The sequence below is a fragment of the Trachurus japonicus genome, chromosome 15 (genome assembly GCF_045865225.1).
Source record: "Trachurus japonicus isolate A0001 chromosome 15, Traja_1.0".
NCBI lineage: Eukaryota > Metazoa > Chordata > Actinopteri > Carangiformes > Carangidae > Trachurus > Trachurus japonicus.
In genome coordinates this window covers 9,833,232-9,852,344 of record NC_140921.1, presented here as the reverse complement: position 1 = coordinate 9,852,344, position 19,113 = coordinate 9,833,232, and the positions used below count along the sequence as shown (strand labels likewise).

General features: G+C 40.4%; 3 protein-coding genes across 8 annotated transcripts in view; 2 read left to right on the top strand and 1 right to left on the bottom strand.

Annotated features, from left to right (window-relative positions):
• The window catches only part of kcnq5a (potassium voltage-gated channel, KQT-like subfamily, member 5a), a 105,343-nt gene extending 103,669 nt beyond the window's left edge, over positions 1–1,674 (bottom strand). For 5 of the 6 annotated variants that reach the window (XM_085799463.1, XM_085799467.1, XM_085799466.1 and 2 more), the window contains exon 1: positions 832–1,674. In XM_085799463.1, coding sequence (XP_085655589.1) covers positions 832–1,193 — 362 coding nt within the window. In that variant the 5' untranslated portion in view covers positions 1,194–1,674. The remainder of the gene's footprint in view (positions 1–831) is intronic. The other variant, XM_085799469.1, reaches the window with a different exon arrangement.
• Positions 1,675–5,136: 3,462 nt separating this feature from the next.
• Positions 5,137–10,028, top strand: cnrip1b (cannabinoid receptor interacting protein 1b). The gene is made up of 3 exons (XM_085798987.1): positions 5,137–5,562; positions 7,835–7,979; positions 9,006–10,028. The coding sequence occupies exons 1-3, from the start codon at positions 5,384–5,386 to the stop codon at positions 9,168–9,170; spliced, it is 489 nt and encodes a 162-aa protein (XP_085655113.1). The 5' UTR covers positions 5,137–5,383; the 3' UTR covers positions 9,171–10,028.
• A 3,084-nt stretch (positions 10,029–13,112) lies between these two features.
• The window catches only part of ppp3r1a (protein phosphatase 3, regulatory subunit B, alpha a), a 30,064-nt gene continuing 24,063 nt past the window's right edge, over positions 13,113–19,113 (top strand). The window contains exon 1 of the mRNA XM_085799461.1: positions 13,113–13,359. Within this exon, the coding sequence (XP_085655587.1) occupies positions 13,357–13,359 (3 nt within the window). The 5' untranslated portion in view covers positions 13,113–13,356. The remainder of the gene's footprint in view (positions 13,360–19,113) is intronic.

Here is a 19,113-nt window from a genome sequence, read left to right as displayed (position 1 = left end):
GTTCTGAATTTAAGAACTGAAACTTGTCAGCTTTGAAAAAAAATCCCTCCAGGACTTTCCCTGGATCCAGTCTCTCACCAAACCAGTGATGAAAGACTCAAGATCCTGCAAGTGAGTAGCAGTTAATATTGCATTCACCCTTTTCACTTGACAGCTTGTTGACCTTCCCCTAAGAGCCCAAAATCTGTTGGAGCTTCCAGTGTTACGTAAAAAGCCTAACTTGAACCTATAATACAGTGGTGATGGATTTTTTACTCTGCGTACAGTTTCTGCAATTAGCTGCAACTCTGGAAGTTTCAAAATAGCTTCACATACCATCAGACACACCACACACATGCATCCTGTTTTGAACAGCTAAGCTCTATCAGGTTCAGTGCAAACTAGAGATGGAGCAACAGGTGATCAGATACAAAAGGAATCCAATCCTGACATCCAGCGTCATGAGGTGAAAGAAAACAGGTGATTATGAGAACATCCTTGATGTAGATTACAAAAAGCAAATAGATGCGTGTCAGAAAGTGTTGTTTCTAAGTGAGTTTTATGTTTGTTTATAAGCATGGCGGATGAAGGAAGATGGACGGGTATATGTTTGTTTGTTAGAGCCATCAGGAGAAACAGCATCCCTATGCAACTTCAGTTTGACACCATGACTTGTGCGTGTGCATGTGTGCACCATGACACCAGCTGCTCATTATCATCAGAACATAATGATTCATCTTTCGGCTCTTCAGATGAACATAAAACAGGTTTCAAGTGGCTGTTGTTGTGTAAATTTCTACTTTGTAATACTTTTTTTTTTTTTTAAAGGGAAAAAAAGTGCAAAGTACTCACACAAATGCGTGGTAGATGAACGCCCATTCCCTCGGTCTCTCCAACACGTTGTAGAGGTAATTCTGGAGGCGACGGTAGCGCGCGTTCCTGCGGCCGCTCTGGGCGCTGTAGGTGAGCGGCTTCCCCAGCAGGCTGAGCCGGGCGCCCTGCTTCCTCTCCGCTCCCACCGCACCTGCCGTGGCGGGAGACAGCAGACCGTCACTTACTCGCACCGCGGCGTTATTCATCATCATCGTCCTCCCCCCAGACTCCACATCTTTCAGTGCGTAGTCCTGCGCCCGGCGTCCCGTGGAGGTCTTCAGCCAGAGCCCGGTGCCGCCGCCGCCGCCGCTGCTCTCTTCGCCTGTGTGGCTTCTCGGCATGGCATCACCAGCGCAGGCGTGGAGAGCGCTGGGAGACCGGCGGACATTCACAACATGTAGCTATTACAGCCAAGTGGGTTGTTTGGCTACTTTAACTTTTCACTGAGCAAGTTAACTAAAAAAAAAAAAAAAAGAGCACAGTGTATGAAGAGTTAAATGTCTAATCTTGCGCTCATCCCTGTCATCGCTGATTCACAGTCTGCTTTGGACACTTTGGCCATCTGCGCAAGGCTGGAGAAGAGTTGGGTTATGAAGGAGTGGGGATCCATCCAGACATTTGGCGGTGGGAGGGCTCTCCCACCCTCCCACACCACACGCTCCCTCTTCCCCAATTCACTCGCCGCCTTGTTTCTTTCTGTTAAATCAATGTGCCGCGGCGCGCTGCTGGCTCCAAAACCATGCACGGTTCAGTTTTTACGCATCGGGGCAGAGAAGAGAGTGAGAAGACAGCAGCACTGTCACCACCAAAGCTATACCGGACTTTCTGTGACGACGTGGGACCTGCGATATGAATAATAAATCACTGATTCTTGAGAATTTGGATAAAACAGGTTTTATTTTTGAAAATAAAAAAGATCAAACATTAAGAAATCTATACTTATATGTTTATAGAACAAATTCTCAGCAATCAACTAATGATTCGGTGCAACCTCCTGACTTTGTAATTTTTTCATAAAATGTGTGTTTTTCAGGCCATTACTTAATTTTTGTCAACACAGTCAGACACAAGAAAAAGGGAATTATTGCTATTTATTTGGTCTGATATAGATTTAGAACAGTTTATAGAATATGCCTTTACCTTAAGTACACAATATTGTTGCTAAATGTTTTATATTCTCTTTTAATCACTTTTTATGCTGTTTTACGTGTGCACTTTGAAAACTCTGACATCATGTGAGTCTTATTATTTGAATTAAATATAGGAAATGACCGTTTTGAACACAAATGAACACATTTTTGGATTTAAAGAAAAAGGTTCCTTTAGTACATCACCTGCTTTGGAATAACAGGTTGAAAACATACTATTTCACAACAAAAAAAAAACTTTAATCTGACAGTGGTGACGGAGTCTGACAGTGGTGACGGAGTCTGACAGTGGTGACAGTGGCTTCACCCTATAGACACCAAGGTCGCATCATTGCGACAGGTAACATTGCTAAATAAAACAGCCCATATCTTTAAAATCTACTGCCTCATGCTGTTACTGCTTGGTACCACTAGTTGGTTCAGCTTCAATCCTGACGTCATTTGTGGGTGTGTTTTTATGCAAAATATCTGTCATCTGGGCTCCGGGCCTCACCATACTTCCTTAAAATGCATGCAACATTTTCATCAGTAAATCACCAAGTGTATTCAATTCTATATTTAATTGTAAGTACATTCAATTAAATTAAATAAAATAAACATTTTAATTATATTATGAAATGTGACCAATGTGAATATGTGAAACATGGCCTAAGTGTAGAAGAAAAATTATGTATATTGTTAATAAAGAGGATAAAGAATTATTACACATCAAATTACTATTAATACTGTTTATTGTAAACATTAATTATTAGGCTTCATTATTATATTTAAGCCTCCATTGTGGATGATTTGGATATTTTTGTCAACACTGTCATATATGTGTCACCACAGTCAGACAGAGAATCTGACAGTGTTGACGTCTGACAGTGTTGACAAAAACACAGTTTTTTAGATAAAACGCATGAACTCTAAACAGGAGCCATTTTGTTTTCTCTCTGTTGCTAGCTAGCTCTGATTCACTCTTAGACTGCTTACATCTGTGTAATAATCTAGAAGAATTTTCCATATACGAAAGAGACAGTGTTGACACGTCATGTTTGTGACACTAGCAATATCAATAAATATGTGAAGATTATTGGAAAAATAGCAAACTTATAGGAGCCTGTGTGATGTTATGTCATTTAGTGGATGTAGCAGAGTGGAAAGGGGTCCTCAGGAATACAGCTGACCATGTAGTTGCCTGATTTAAAAGCTTATTCATAAAAATCTGACTGTGTTGACAAAAACCTGGGACGCATTTTTGGCAGCCACAAACTTTAAGTAAATATTTTTGAAAATCCATTGATTTTAGTTTTAAATGCTTTTTAAAATTTGCTTGTTCATCTCACATATATATTATGCATTTTAAATAACTTTTTCACAGTTTAATATTAAATTGAAATGAGATGAACTTGTCAGAGGACATGTGCTTTTGTGGGTACTGGCCTTGTATATAATCAAATAATTAATACAAATATCAACAAAAATAGGAAAAATGTGTTATATTTGTGCAAAACATTATCAGATGATCAACCTTCAGTATTCTAAATCAGAAAATGTGATTAATTTTCATAGATATTGTCACTACTCTTAGTGGGACATGTTTTTGCCGAAGTCTCAAGAATCAGTGAAATGTTAAGTGAAGACACGTGAAAAAGACACAAATGCACGGATGACGCAGGTTTTACGCAGGGGGAGGAAATTGCCCGAAGACCCGAACCAGCCAGTGTGATGATGATCGTTTTGGCCGATTAATTACAGGCAATATCCAGGCGAACACGCCTCATTAATCACCTCCACACACACAAACAGCCTCATCTTCTGTGAATGAAATCACACTTTAGATAAAGGGAAGATAAAGTTTGTAAGTGCTTTCACAGTGCTGCCTCAATCTCATTAGCCTATATTGCATTTACCAAAGTGTAAATTTTGATTGATTATTACTTTGTGATTGGTCCATATACATAATAGAACCAGACTTCACGGTTCAGCAGAGGCGGTGAGGGTGGTTTTGCTCCAACTATCTCCGGCCGGAACCGATCACATTGTGTGATCATGATGTTAACAGCTGCGTCACTCTCCTCTCTCTACTGACCGACCACGTGACACATGGACCCCCACTTTCTATTTTTTGTGGCCACTTCTTTTCCAACCTGTTACTTCCAAACAGCGGCCAATTTACAGATGTAACAGTTATTCATGTCCATTAAAGTACAGTGGTTTGGGGTGAATGTGGAAGTTTGATCTCCATCTCTTAATGGCCTTAATAATGACATTGTTAAAATCAATTCAGTCCTTTAAAATCATCATAATGAAGCCGAAAACTTAGTGAAACATGTCAATTATTCCTTTTTTATTCTAATTCAGCCCTGAAATAAGAGTTGTTGTTTTGTTTTTGCAGAAAAGCATTTGAATATAATTTTGACATCGTGTAGTTCCCCCTTTTTAGAAATGCCAGCACATCAGTCCAACTCGATTGAATATAACCTGAGCATTGTTTTGAACAAGGTGCCTTAATGGGCCGTTTCCCTGTTGTTATCAACGCCTGGCCTCTAGTGGTAACATATTGGAATCACACTGGTAAAGCATATTGGGAATTTAAATCCACAGCAACTGGTTTAAAATGAATCAATAGCCTACATTTCTTTCTTAGATATGTAAGCGGTGTTATTACAAACCTACATGATAAGGATATAGACTGTGTTGATTTGGCCGACAGCCATTTTGCTGTTTCAATTATTCTAGCTATTGACATGTATTGACCTTTAGTGGCTGCTAATTTAATTCCCTATAGCCTGTTATGTAATTACATATCCTAATCACCTGTTGGTCTGTTATTTATGTTTTTCTTTACTTTTACACTGTTATCTAATTGTGGGTTGTGTTCATGGGCTAATTATTGGGTCTGCCCTTATTGTCACCTCATCATATATCTGACCCCTCAAGGGATTAGGTAAAGTAATCCACAGAGACTCCTAATTAGCAGAATTCCCTTACACCAAACAGCGACCTGCATGTTTTATAATGTATCTTAAATAAGGAATAGAAAAGTGGGGGGGCAAAGGAAAGGCAACGAGGAAAAGGACGCGTGAAAGGGGAAGGGAAGGTGGGGGTGAGTAGGAGCGAGAGAGAGGGAGTGACAGATTTCAGGTTGAGAGAGAGAGGGAGAGAGATGAGAGAGAGCATTGGTTGGTTGGGATTAGGCCTGCAGGATGGACGGGATTACGGAGCGCGGCGCTGCGCAATTCCCTGTGCGGTGCGCTCTGCTTCGGGCTTCTCCTCATGGGATGTCCGCTTCTGCCTGAACGGATCCACACCTGAGACCTGTTAGTAGGCTGCTACGGTAACACACCTCGTTATCCTGGACATATAGGAAGGAGCCTGTACTAGCTATATATGGAAACATGGCCGACGTTCCCCAGGTCGTCAAAATTGGGATTTCCTTGAAGATGCTTCCCAACAACAGCGCGGTGTACTTCAAGTCCGACGGAGCGCGGTTCGGACAGACGCGCACCATCAAGCTGCTGACCGGCTCCAAGTACAAGATCGAGGTGGTCATCAAACCAGGAGCGGTCGAGGCCACGTAGGTAGCTCTTTGATTTTTTTTCAGACGTGGATTACTGTAATAATCCAAGGAAATTGATTTTTTTTTTTAAAAACATAGTAGGCTAAACCCATTTATTCGATTAAATAAGTATTATGGCCTGGTCACAAAATAACCACAACTTCCTTTTGAAAAGATATCCAAAAAATCACTTGGAGGGGCGTTATGATCCATATGGGAAGACAAGACAAGAGGCTTTCAAACAATAGAGATTTGTATGAATATGGCATTGCTCATTATTCATGTTAATTATAATCTGTATTATGATCATTCGGGGAAAAAAACTCTGGATCATAATGTCGTTAATTTATCTTTTGGTATTTGCATAAAATGTATTTATTTTATCTTCAAAGTGTAATGCACTATCCTTTGTCTGCTTTACGGAACTGTAAGTGTAGTTTTCTTGCATTTTTTTTCTTTATTGCAAATAGTGGTTTTGTATTAGGCTATTACTTCATTTCACGGTTAACATAGACTATATGGCGAAAGCATAAGGATCTTTCCTCGCATGCATTGATGGCGTTGACCTTAGCGGGTCTGCTGAGGAATAGGAAAGCGCAGATTTTAAGGCTGCGTTCATGTACCGTAGTAAATATGGACTTCGCATATCCTTACCCCTGGCCTACATGAAATAGTGAAACATGATGGTAAGACAGAGCTTCAACATTTCTTTCCAGGCTACTGTGTAAATAAATAATCGCCTACAAATTATTCTTGCGCCATTTATAATGTCCCACTCCTAGTGTAACGCTCGGAAGTGGGATTTTACGACGAGCACATGAAGGCAGCATAAACCCCAATTGGCCACAAGTCAAATCCGACACAGAGATTATTAGGACTCAGAGGAGCGTTTTGGCTTTGTGCAACCGCCTCGTTGTGATGTAGGCTATCTACAGTACAATATTACGGAATAATGTCCAACTCGGATTAGTGTTGTCCATCTAAACATCATTGAGTGAAACATGTCCTGGTGAGCAAAAATAGGTCACACGTGCCATGATGCATTGGAGAGAGACATTGAACTCAATTTGGGGGCATGCTCATGTCAAAACAGCTGTACACCAGATGGTTTATCAACATGTTGTCTGTCAGAGCATTTTATTATTTCAATGGCCTTCCAAGTAGCCTAGGTGAAATTATAACTATTAGGTTATTCAATTACAACACTTCCAGGATAATGCTGCCGCTCTGAAGTCGGAAATCGGTGTTTTCATCTGGGAGATTCCGAGTTGTCACGAACACATCATAATTACTAGCAACCTAAACTAAACCGAAACTAGATAAAACAAGCGTACTCACCTGAGAAAACAGGAGCAGCCTTCCTCAAAGTTTTCTTAGCCAGTTGGCCACTCAGCAAGTTGTGTTATTTGTCCAATGTTTGCTTTAAAATATTCCCCCGCGAAAAAGTGCGACTTAGCCGCGGCCTGCAACATCCAGCAGTTAGTTAGCCGTGAGCTCATTGCGTCAACGCCCACGCAGCCACGCCCTCTATTATGCCCAATTTGTAACCTTTAAATCAAAATGTAACCACCGTAAATACATATACCAGGTATAGAGTATCTTTGCTGAGACTACAGTGTGTTTTTTTTCAGCTTTAAAGATAGATACAACATGGGGGAGTCCGAAACTTAAGTAGCCTACCGTAGTGGATGTAAGTCGAGCTAGCCTCAAGTGACCGTAGGAGGAACTGCAGGTGTTTCACTTCCGTGTTTACCTGTTTGTTAAAGGGATAGTTCAGTTTTTTTTTAAGTGGGGTTGTATGAGGTACAAATGGCCACTAAGTCCTAGCTATAATATCTGCAGTAGAAAGGTCTCTGCTCCCCCCCTACCGAGACACAAGCAACAACTGTTGTGAATGGGGGACGATTAACCAGTGTATTTTCGCCGCTTACAGAAGTCCTGTCTCAAAATAATACACCAATTCAAGATAGCCTACGATATAAGGTAAAAATTTGCAATGCATCAGTTGGTCGGGAAAAGTTAGTTTATCTAGAACAAACCGCAGTTATGACACCAAACAGCTGATAGGAAGCAAAGCCTACCTGTGTGGAGGAATACTGAGTGAGTTGGTTAGTTCTAGATAAACTAACTTTTTTTTCTGATCAGCTGATACATTGTAAATTTTTACTTTATATTGTCTTGAACTGGTGGTGTATTATTTTGAGATGGGACCTCTCTCCTCCTCACTTCAAAAAAAAACTGAGCTACCATGATAAACCCTTTAAACCCCCTGTGCTGTGCACCTGTGCAGGTCGATGAGTGTGGGTGGGGTGACCTTCCCCCTGGAGCAGCAGTCCAAAGACCCACAGTCAGTGGTGTATTCTGGCCAGTACGACACAGAGGGCGTGACGCACACCAAGAGTGGAGAGAGGCAACCGGTTCAAATCAACATACAGGTATATATTTTTTTTATTATCCACAGTGTATCCTGATAGTTACAGGTGTTTCCATGGTTACAATCTGGAGTAGGATTATTATAGCTACAGTGATATAATGTTGACAGATATAGTGAGCAGTCTGGTGTCAAAGCTGATCAACATTACTCAATTTAAAATTAAACTAAACTCATTTTCATCATTGATTAACACAACAATTTCCTGTATTGACGTCTTAAAATATCTTGTGTGACCTACAGTCTAAATATATTTAATCCTACTGTCATACAGTAAACAAAGAAAACCAGAAAATATTGACATTTGAGGAGTATGAATGAGATAAGTTTCCTTTTGCTTTTAATACATTTGCAAAATCAAAACAGATTACTGATGTTATGGGTAGAGATCAGGTACTTAGCCATATATCAAGTATGTTAATTAGCAGTGGACTGGTCATTGTGGAAAAATACTGTTGTTCTGACAAGGTCTGCAAAAACTATGATGTGGCACTCATGCACATAACACAAGTGCTGGAGTTGTACCACCAACATTCAACAAACTTCATTCACAAAATTAGTTCAGAGTGCTCAGAGGGCAAATCTTACCAGCTTTTCTCCACCACACAGACATTTGGAGGAAGCAGCTGTTAGGCTACATCTTATGTAAATATTCAAATATCTTCTAAGGAAAGAAAAAAAAAAGCGAGCATAATCACAGCTTCAAACAGTGTTGGAAAAATTCTTGCAAAGTTAATTTCATGTGGTTTGTGTCCATGTTTATGCTGCCCATCTGTCCAGTTCACACACTTTCAGGCCTCTGGGATCATATGGTGTGTGTGTATGTGTGCCTGCTTGTTTCCATGTATCCATCTGTCCAGTGCTTCCTCTTCACTTCACCTCCGCACGATTTTACACATGCATGATAAGTGTGTCTCTGTGTGTAAATGAGTTTCTTATGAGTGTGTGTGTATATATTCCCATCTGTCCACTCTGTATGTTTCATCCTCAGCTCATAAAATCATGTTTTCATGTGCTTTTTTCATTTCAGTTCACAGAGGCTGGGATGTTTGAGACGGTGTGGCAGGTGAAGTACTACAACTACAACAAGAGGGACCACTGCCAGTGGGGGAACAGCTTCAACAGCATCGAGTATGAATGCAAACCCAACGACACGCGCACGCTCATGTGGGTCAACAAGGAGTTGTTTGTGTGACGGAGGATTCAGTGTGTAATCTGCAACAACAACAAAAAACACAAGGTGTGACACATCTCATTGACAGTGCATCACAATGAAACGGAGATAAAGGTTTCCTGTTGCTAAAAGGATGTTTGTATTTGTCTCTCCTCTCATCTCCTGTCACTCTGCTCCCCTTAAGAGTTTTTTTTTCTCTCTGTGGCTTCATTATTTTTTCAATCTTTCCTTCAAATATCAGAAAATTTTAACTTCTTGTGTTTGGAAAAATCTGATCTAACAGTAGCTCATATAAAACCTGCTGTCATTGCCAGTCTTTTCTGTTATTACACAAATCTGTAAAGATTAATATGGTATTTATTTATTGAGGTTAAAACGGCACATGTAGCACTTTCAATAACCTACTTTAAAATTGGTTTTAACTATATATTGAACAGTTAAATCATGTTTTGAAACATTTTTTTTAACAATGTGTAGTTCAGTTGTGGTATCTGGTAACCCTCGAATGTGTTCACCTATATGTATAGGTTCAGTACTGTATGTGTGTGAGTGCACGTGTGCCTGTGTGTGTGTTACAATCGGTGCTTGTAGAGGTGTGGTTATTTGTGTTAATGTATTATGACGTTATGTCTACAGAGTTCTTCAACATTTCTAGATGTCAGTTGAAAGCAAAGTGTTAACATTTACCAAAATGTTATTACCTTCCAGTCACAAGTCCTTGAATTAAGTGACATTTTGATGTAACTGGCCCCAAGCTGAGTTTCTCCCCATTTGTCCTCATATGTGAACTCTGTCGTGACGTCTGCAGTGTCTGATGTTTAAACTGTGGGCTGTATTTGACAAACAGAGCAGGGCAAGATCGTTAAAAACAAAATGAGATATATGGCGATACAGGCTGAGAGAGACTACAAGCTTGAAGACGGAACAATTTCTCTTTTTCGTACTTTATAACAAAAAACAAGAGATTTGGACCTTAACTAAAGTCAAATTGTGCACTTTGCGCTGGTGCCCTGATTAAATATTTTATAGGCTCTTAAAAGTGTACATGTCAGCGCCTCTGACAGCTACTGTTACCCCCAAAACAAGCAGATAATATAAGCCCATATCTCTTTTCAGTGACGCTGCAGTGCTCCTCCTCTGTGTCAGCATCTCTACACCCTGAAATCATCCCAAAGTCTCATTGTCACATACAAGTGAACTTATACCACTGCCTGTCCCTGCATTGTTAAAAAAAAAAGGGGCGTGTGGTGTTTCTGAATGAGGCTCTTTGTGTAGCTGTGTGTTTGTGGATTATTTTGTGGAACCAATGTTTTTTGTACAGTATGATGCAGTGTTGAAAGTAGGAGTTTTGTATTTGGATGAAGTTGTGCCCCTTGTTTGTATAATGTGTTTGTTTTCTCTACCTCTTCCAAAGGACCTAGCCATGAATATTTGTGATTATTGAAGATGAGTATTGTATTTCAAATACTTAAACATAAATGGTTAATGGCAGACCTGGGCAAAAAACATCAACATTTCTTTTGGTAAATGATATTTCAAAAACTAGTATTTTTTGTACAGTGAAGCTCTTGAAATGTTTTCATTACCTATATTTTGCTAAAAATGACTATAAAATATTGAAGTTTTGAATTGATCTATGCAAGAAATCAGACCAACAAAACAATTAAAAGGTGCAATATAGTGGTGAGATTTACATATCATTCTTACCTTTTTGTGAAAGTGTTCTTTGTTTATAATGTAATTAGTAAAATGGAAAATATTTTTGTGTGGCAAATATATTCGCTCATTTGTGTGCATTTATTCAAAACTACATACCTTTTATTTCAAAAACACAAGCACTGATGAAATGAATCATGTTATGTTATATATTTTTTTTACCTATATAGATGTCTTTTTTGTATAGTATATGTGAGATTTCAACACACACAACAGAAATACATGTGACAAGGGGAGGAAATCACAAAGAGAATGGTTATATTGGTCGATTGTCCACTGAAAACACCGTAATTAACCCTAAACTTAACAAAAAACAAACATCTGAGTGAAACTGAACATTATGATGCTCATCAACCTGCTCTTTGGTGCTGATGTATTGGCTACAAAATCATTAGTAAGCAGGAGTGAAGGAATCAATCATCTGCACGATTGATTCCTCATTAACTGGCCTGCAAATATAGGTTTTTCTTTACCACAGGGATAGTCATGATGAAAACTGGAAATTATTATTATTAGCAGCATTATGGTTAATAAAGGGGGAAAGTCTTTTTCCACTGTCCTTAATGATCCAGCATAGTACTGCTACTGTATTTACTATTATTGCTAGTACTATAGCTGCTGGCTGACATGACTCACACACTCTCTGGTGGGAACACCACACAGGGACAAGGTTAGTTTTTTCCGCTCTTGTACAGAGGCTGTTAAAAAAAAATGACACATGGACAAAGCATGGTTGTTTCCACAGACGCACTTTGGTTAAATAAAGTTTAATTTAATAACTTTTATCACTTTAAATATGAAGATCTTGTTACATGAAAGTACACCTGATTCTTTTGCCATCTCAACCTGAGAAAACAAATCTTTTATCGTGCACAACACTGGTCAATAAAAGTTTTAATAAAACATGTAGATAGAAAAGTGGTTTCTGCTCAAGTCCAAACATTTTCTTTAGGAAATGTACGATTGTTTACATTTTCTTTTTCAGCCCAGCTCTGGTGTAGGCCTACCTCTAAAGCCACTTAAAATCTGACTATGGCTTACAACACTCAGCCTGGATTTAGTGCCCGTCCACGAGGCGAAGTCTGTGCTATTGATGAACCGACTTAGTGCTGCAGGGATTACCTGAAATGAAGTCCATCTGCCAGTTGTGTACATTGAGGGTCTGAGTGAGCAGCAGACAAGTATGCTACGTGTATGGAGAGAGGGGGGGGGGGGATTGTATCTGCTCCAAAATGATTGGAATGCAAATGGCAGAATTGAACTGGGAGAAATGTGTCCTCGAAAAGGCAAAATGCATCATTAATCATGAAGATGTTCTTGTCAAAGAATTTGCATTAATGCCATCAGGACAGCAATATATGCAGCCTCTTAGGAAGACCAGTCATTTGTTCCTTCTGCTATTAGGATGTTGAATGCAGAGAGTTGAATTTGAAATTAGTGCAATGCAGTAGCCCGCCGTAGTAAAAATATGTACAGGGCCATCTCACTAAATTAGAATATGAAAGTCCATTTCCAGCAGTAGTTCAAGTCAAATAGCCCCCAACCAAGTATTGAGTGCATATACATGGACATATTTTTCAGAAGGCCAATATTTCCATATTAAAGATGCTTTTCTTAATTGGTCTTTTGTAATATTCAAAATTTTGAGATACTGAATTTTAGGGTCTTCATTAAATGTATGCCATAATCATTACAATTAAAAGAAATGTAATAACTGAAGACATGAAATGTTTCATTCTGAGTGTAATGGATCTACATAATGTAGCTATTAGTTTCACTTTTTGAACTAAATTACTGACATAAATAAACTTTTCCATGATATTATAATTTATTGACATGCACCTGTATACACATATGGTGCAATGTTGTTTTATTTATTTCCATATTTCTGACATGTGCATATTTTATCTCTATATGTTTTTTTTTTAATGAATGTATGTCGTGTGTAGCTACTAGGGAATGCAGTACATCCGTGCTGCCAGTAGGGGGCGAAACACAAGCACAAAACTTGCTCCAGGAGGTGAAAGTATAAATAAATAAATACACCCCTGTCTGGAGTTCCCGGATGTACAGTAGAGTAAGTGCACCTCCCCCTTCGCTTCCTTGTCCCCTCCCCTCCGCCACCGCCTGCTTGACAAGCCGAGTCTCCTCCTCCTCCTCCTCCGCTTTTACTGTCCCCTCCCAGCGGCTCTCCTCTCCCTCCCTTTGCTACTGCAGTGAAAACCTCTGTAAAGGAGAGAGAGAGACGGAGAAGAGAGCCTGAAGCTGAGTGGAAAGCCAGGCCGAGACCTCACACAGCAGCAGCAGCAGCACAGCCACAGTGTTTTTCTTTTTTTTTTCTTCTACTTCTTGTTCTGTTGTTGTTGTATATCTCGCCACAGCTCGGCGGCCTATCGACTCTCTCCTCTCCCTCCCCTCCTCTCCTGTCTTTGCTCTAACCTATACCTCTGTTCCGTTCACATCGCCTGGATTTCATCATCCGACCTGCAAGATGGTAAGCTGCTACTACTCTTAACACACATATATAAACACATTTGTACTCTGCTCATATCTCCGCCGACTGGTAAACACAACCAAAGTGGGCAGGCCTGCGCTACACTGTGTCGAAGAATGTGGCGTTTTGACAGGTTGTTGTTTTTACGCACCGAGCGCTTTTTTTTTTCTTTTCTTTTTTTTTTTTTACTTCAGAGTTTACAGTCGACAGCGCAGAGAAGGAAATGCTTTTCTCACCCACTTTTTTTCTCTTTCTTTTTTCTTTGACTCCCCCGTCGCGCTCTCTGTAGCAATAACCCCGGGGGCTGCCTGTCAGTAGCCTAAAGCCCGTGGCCCAGATATTTCCTTCTTATCCCTTCTTCTCGGGGCAGAGCCGAGTATATCTACACACTCTTCTTATTAGCACCAGCACCGAGGAGGCCTGTGCAAATTAGTTTTACGTGACAAAAATACACGCGTATCGGGCCCACTAGCTCGGTGTGGCATATTATTATTACATAGCTACACAGTGAGCAGGAAAATGTAACACTCTTCGCTCCATGCACTCACATTTTTGCTCCTTGTTTTAATAACGTGAAACGTAAATGTATCTGTGTGTGTGTGTTTTCTATGCATCATGGCGCTGTGTTGATAGTTGCAACATTGTTTCATTGGAGCTCATAAGCGCCAATGAAAAGGGCCGAAGCTGCATTTGTTTCTCTTTTTACAGCGGTTCTTGAGGAAGCTGCCATAACAGGGCACGCGATTGGCTTGTGCGCTGTGCTAATTAATTGCCTAGTAGTCGACTACACATATATATTTATATAGGCTACTACAGGCTATATGAGATGAGTTGCCTAGTAACTATAAGGCTTTTCATCTAGGAGTGGACTTCACTCAGCAGTGTCCAGGGCTAAATCCATATTCAACTGTTACTGTTGACAGGAACCAGTTGGCATGGGCGCACTGAGGATTTATAGGGTCCTGTGCCCAAATGTAACCCCTCCCCTGTATCCTCACTATCCACTGCCCTACCCTACCCTTCATCTATTTCCATCCAATAATATATCTTAAACTCATTTGCTGATCAGTTATAGATGTTTTCATAGCGCCGAAGTGGGCGTCACCTTGTATTTGTTTTTTTGTAGGAAGCTACAGTTGCCTAATTTTTTTTACTCCTTGTTCAAGTTGGTTTGAGGTCGAACTGTCGTTGCTTAGTCATGTCTCGACTAATCTCTGTATTTGCTTTGGGATTTATAGGTTTTGGATGCTCAAACCTGTTTCTCGGTGGTAGAATCAAGTGTTGACATGACATAGTATATTGAGTATTGATTTGTTTTCATGTCAGAGGTGGATCTATAAATCAGTTTGATTAGCTGAGATCATTGCAGTGGTATCACGGTGGCTAATAACAAGTAATGTTATGTTACCAATATTTTTTTTTTCCTGAGGGCGTGTTGAAACCATGTCAACATTAGATCCAAGTGACAGTATATATCCTGGTCATAAGTAGCAATAAGTGAAATCTTTATTGGATCTTTTTCAACTTCAAATACTAATGTAGTCATTAACCTCAAGGAGCCAGTATTGGTTAGGGTTTATTGGAGATAAAATGTTGTTTCCAACAACCACTTTAAAGCTCTGCATGTTTTGTATCTTTGTGTGCAACACTTGTACCAATGTGTATACTTTGAATTTGCAGTCTTAGGATTGATGCTGCAGTCTGTGAACTCACCTGGCTTCTGTTTTAAGCAGGAACAGGTTTACTGATATCTGTCATTACTGAATCAGAAACACTGATGATCAGTTCTGAAAAAGTAAAATAACATGGTAAACCAGCCTCTTGGAACAAGCCCCTGGTTGACTAACCACACAACATATATATATCAGGGAGTATGCGTGCATTGTAATTCAAGGTTACTGTTCCTGAGGCTATGTTCTGCATATAATGGTGCATAAAATATGCAAATGCAAACAAAGGAAAACATGAACCCAACACAGGAGAGCCAGGCATTAAAAGCGTTATCATTTGCTTCATGACTGAGCATGAAAAAAACATACACAATAGCTTTTTGACTTCTCTGGAGGAATGTAAAGCTCAATATACTCAGAAGAACTGTGTTACATTTGCCCTGCAGCCGTATCAGCTCTCTAGCCCAGAGGGTAGAAACTCGGGGCATGCATGTCCTACAGACAGCGTGCCAACTTATGGCCCGTCAAAATGTATTCTTCTCCGCTTCAGGGGGAGGTTGGGGGCAGGGATGCACCGTTACTTAAGCATGTAGTGGAATGATCTGGTGGTAAGGGGACCATATGCTGCCTAGCAATCAAGCGCCACCCACATACGGATCGAGCCGTAGCTAATGTAAAAGAGATAAAAGCCACAGTGAACCAGCAGCAGCAGCAGCAGAGATGATCAACACTATGTGATCCACACTGCACTTACAACAACCAGCCCACCCAGTGTGGATTTACTCTCCTTACTGGCCCTTACATTGCTGTTGCTGCTGCAGTCCTTCTGCTTGTACCAGAGCCAAACTCAAACTGTAGTCTAGTTTTATCAGTAAATATCTGTTTATCTGGTATGTCAGCTTCCGTGAGCAGTGAATAGATAAGTTTAAAGAAACATTCAGATGTCATAACAACTGAATGACATGTTATTGTTTAGAATGGGCAGTGAAACCAATGGGAGACTCTGCAGGAGTGCTGCAAAGTTAGAGAGGTCAAAAGGGATGTGTAGATGCAGTCGTGACTGGTTAAATGAATTTCCAGACACTGGTGCTGATGCAGGAGGAGGTGGGGGTGTATATACAAAGCTACATCACAACACAACACACACACACACTGCCCGTTGGCGAGAAGCAGAATCTACGACTGACGTTTTCCAGTTGATTTAAATCGCCAAAAAAAAAGTCGCTCTCTATTCCTGCCTCTTCAGCATTCAAAGCATCAAATGTGCTGCATATAATTAATACCTAAAAGTGCATTTTGCACGCTGTCAGTGGTGGCAGTGGACCCGACAATGTGGGGCTTCATCTGCTGATAGCCTGCGCCTGCAGTGCCCTACCCAGCAGGAAGCGATCCATCATATTAAAGTATGAAGCATTAATGTAATAGGCTAATGCTGGTTGAATGGATGACTCGGGCCAGAGGGGAGAAGTTTGCCAAACCTCAATGCCTGTCATTAACTAACCACCAAATACTCACTCTCTTCCAGAACGTCGATGTAACGACATTTTGGTGTAAAAAGATAATGAAAAAATAACAGCAGAAAATACATCATCGTGCCTGCGGCCTTCGACATCTTGCAATTAACCACCGATGCTGCTGTTGAAGCTGCTGGTGCAACAACATTCATCACAAGCGCATAGATCCTGAAAGCAGCAGTGTTGTTGTTGTCCTGGTGCTGGAACGATAATATATTGATGATTCAAGCTTGGTCGGTTATATTTTACACTTCAGAGCATTTTGATGACAAGACCTTTAAGTTTTTATGAGTGATTTAATGAACTGGATAATCAAGGAGTCAGAGAAGCGTCAGTTGCAGCTTGAAGTGATGACCTGCACTAATTGTTGCACTTGGGACCTTTTTGTGTCACAGCATTTAGTCGGTGTGTGTCTCATCCCTGGTGACACCACCAAGATGAATTCCCATATTGGGGAACAGTCCAAGTATTGAGCCATTAGCTAAAGGTGACGATTGATCTTTCTCATGGTCTCATCAGCAGTCAGTGTTAGACCACAGTTTGTCTTTATCACCGCTAGGTTAGTGCATAAGGAGATTTAGGTATTGTGGGTATACATAGCATTATGGGGCCTTTGTAGGTAAGTCCAAGGCGGGGATAGAAATGGCTGAGAGGATTAGCTCCTTCAAGTACTGAAGATTTTGGTAATTATTTTCATATTTGCACTTGACTCCTAAATCTGGTTCAGATCCTTGGCACACACAGAAATACACACTTGTTAAGGCAAATACATGCAAATACAGGTAGAGGTAAAAAAAAAAAAAAAAAAGTGAGAGATGCTGCTTTGAGGAACAAAAGGAGAGTTGCTGGATATCTGTGCGAAGAGAGAGAAGGATGACTAACGGCTTATTTTAATTCTTGTACATATCCTCCATGGCTTCTCTTCTGGGTAATAGCGGAGGGTTATTAGTGATATTGCGCCTTCAGCTGGTTATTGGCCCGGGCTTCGTCTGCTCCACGGAGTTGGGCTGAAAAATGGAGGGGTGAACTCTATTTAAAGAGCAGTCTGAAAGCGCAGCTCGGCTCTGCTCCGCACTCCGCTGTGACTCTGGAGGGTTGAGTGTGTTTATCATAACACTCGGCTATATGGCGAGCTTGATACTTGCAGACACATTCGCGTGGAGGAGGGGGAGTCTTCTGATCCCCGAACTGTCGGAGCAAGTTAAGAAAAGCAGGGAGAGCGCGAGCAGAAACAGAAAGCGACTCGAACGCACCACCACCAACCTCAAAAATTATGAGTCAGTAACATGCATTGTGTGGAAAAGTAAGTCAAACATGCCAAGTTTAGACAAACAGATGTTTTAAATGACCCATAGTTTTAATTCATTTCCCATGTGCACACAAACACAGACACACATACCAGAGGGTTTTAAAATGGCCTCATAGTTCATGGTGACTTGTCATTTTGGTCCCTCACAAGTTTAAGGACGATTAAACAATGAATTTGCAAGTTTTTATATGAACAATAGAGCGCTACCTAAAGAATACAGTTCACATGAACAACATGTTAAACAATAGAGAAGCTGCTAACAGTTGTTTCCAATTAATTTTGTCACTTTATGTAGTCGAGTCATTGTCTCAACACTATTGTATTTGCTGCCCAAGGTTCCCTGTAGTTTCATTGTAGGTTTATTTACATGCGATCAAAAATTTATTCTGTTTTGATTTCAGTTTAATTCTGAATAGTGACTGTGAATGAATCCTCCAGCATCCAGTGCAAAGTGTTTTTTCTATAACAATATCCTCTGTCTCACTCTCTACAGAATGTGTCACTACAGCCAACAGCTGGCTAACATACAGTCTTAAGACAACAGACACCCTGGGCCGTGTTTGTTCAGCAGATTTTTTTTGTATTTGCACATTTTGTCAAGTCAAGTAGAGGAAACATATAGATCTGACTTGTTGGCACAGTGTTATAGTACACATCAATATGCCTACTACTAGAAGGAAACAGTCTCTTGGATACCATGCAGTCAGATCCTTTTTTTTTTAGGCTGAGTTTGATGTTTGATGTTCATGACTCTCCCCCTCAGGGATAAATAAAGTATTTATCCATCTATCTGTCTCAACCTTGGGATGGTGGATCAGTCTGATGTGTCTCAGCTCATCTACTGTGATGTTAATGCAGAATTTCTGATAGTATTTTATGAAATTATCACTAATTCATGCAAGTCATTACTCCAGCAATTTGTAGGTTGTACTTGCTGCTGTGTTCCTCACTGAAGCTGGAGATTTAAAGTTCTTCATTACTTCTTTCCAACAAATATGCAAATGTAGGCTACCTATGAGACTTCAGGAAATGAACAAGTGGAGGTGCAGTCTTAAGTACTGAGTAGAGAACACTTCCTTGGGGGCGTCACTTGGCCCAGCTTTACCTGCTATTTCCTGCTTGTCAGGAGACTGAGAGATGGTGAGGATACAGTGAGCTAGACGAGTCTGGAGTACGGTGGGATGAGATGAAGATAACAAAGATTTTGTCCCTTGGCCCTCAAGGTGTTGTAGGATGTAGGATGTTTTCCCCAGTAGACACA

Excerpts from the sequence above, each read along its gene's own strand:
- cnrip1b (XM_085798987.1), top strand. The coding sequence starts at position 5,384 with ATGGCCGACGTTCCCCAGGTCGTCAAAATTGGGATTTCCTTGAAGATG. Across the intron at positions 5,563-7,834 it reads CCAGGAGCGGTCGAGGCCAC|GTCGATGAGTGTGGGTGGGG; the intron begins GTAGGTAGCTCT and ends GCACCTGTGCAG. Across the intron at positions 7,980-9,005 it reads CGGTTCAAATCAACATACAG|TTCACAGAGGCTGGGATGTT; the intron begins GTATATATTTTT and ends TTTTCATTTCAG.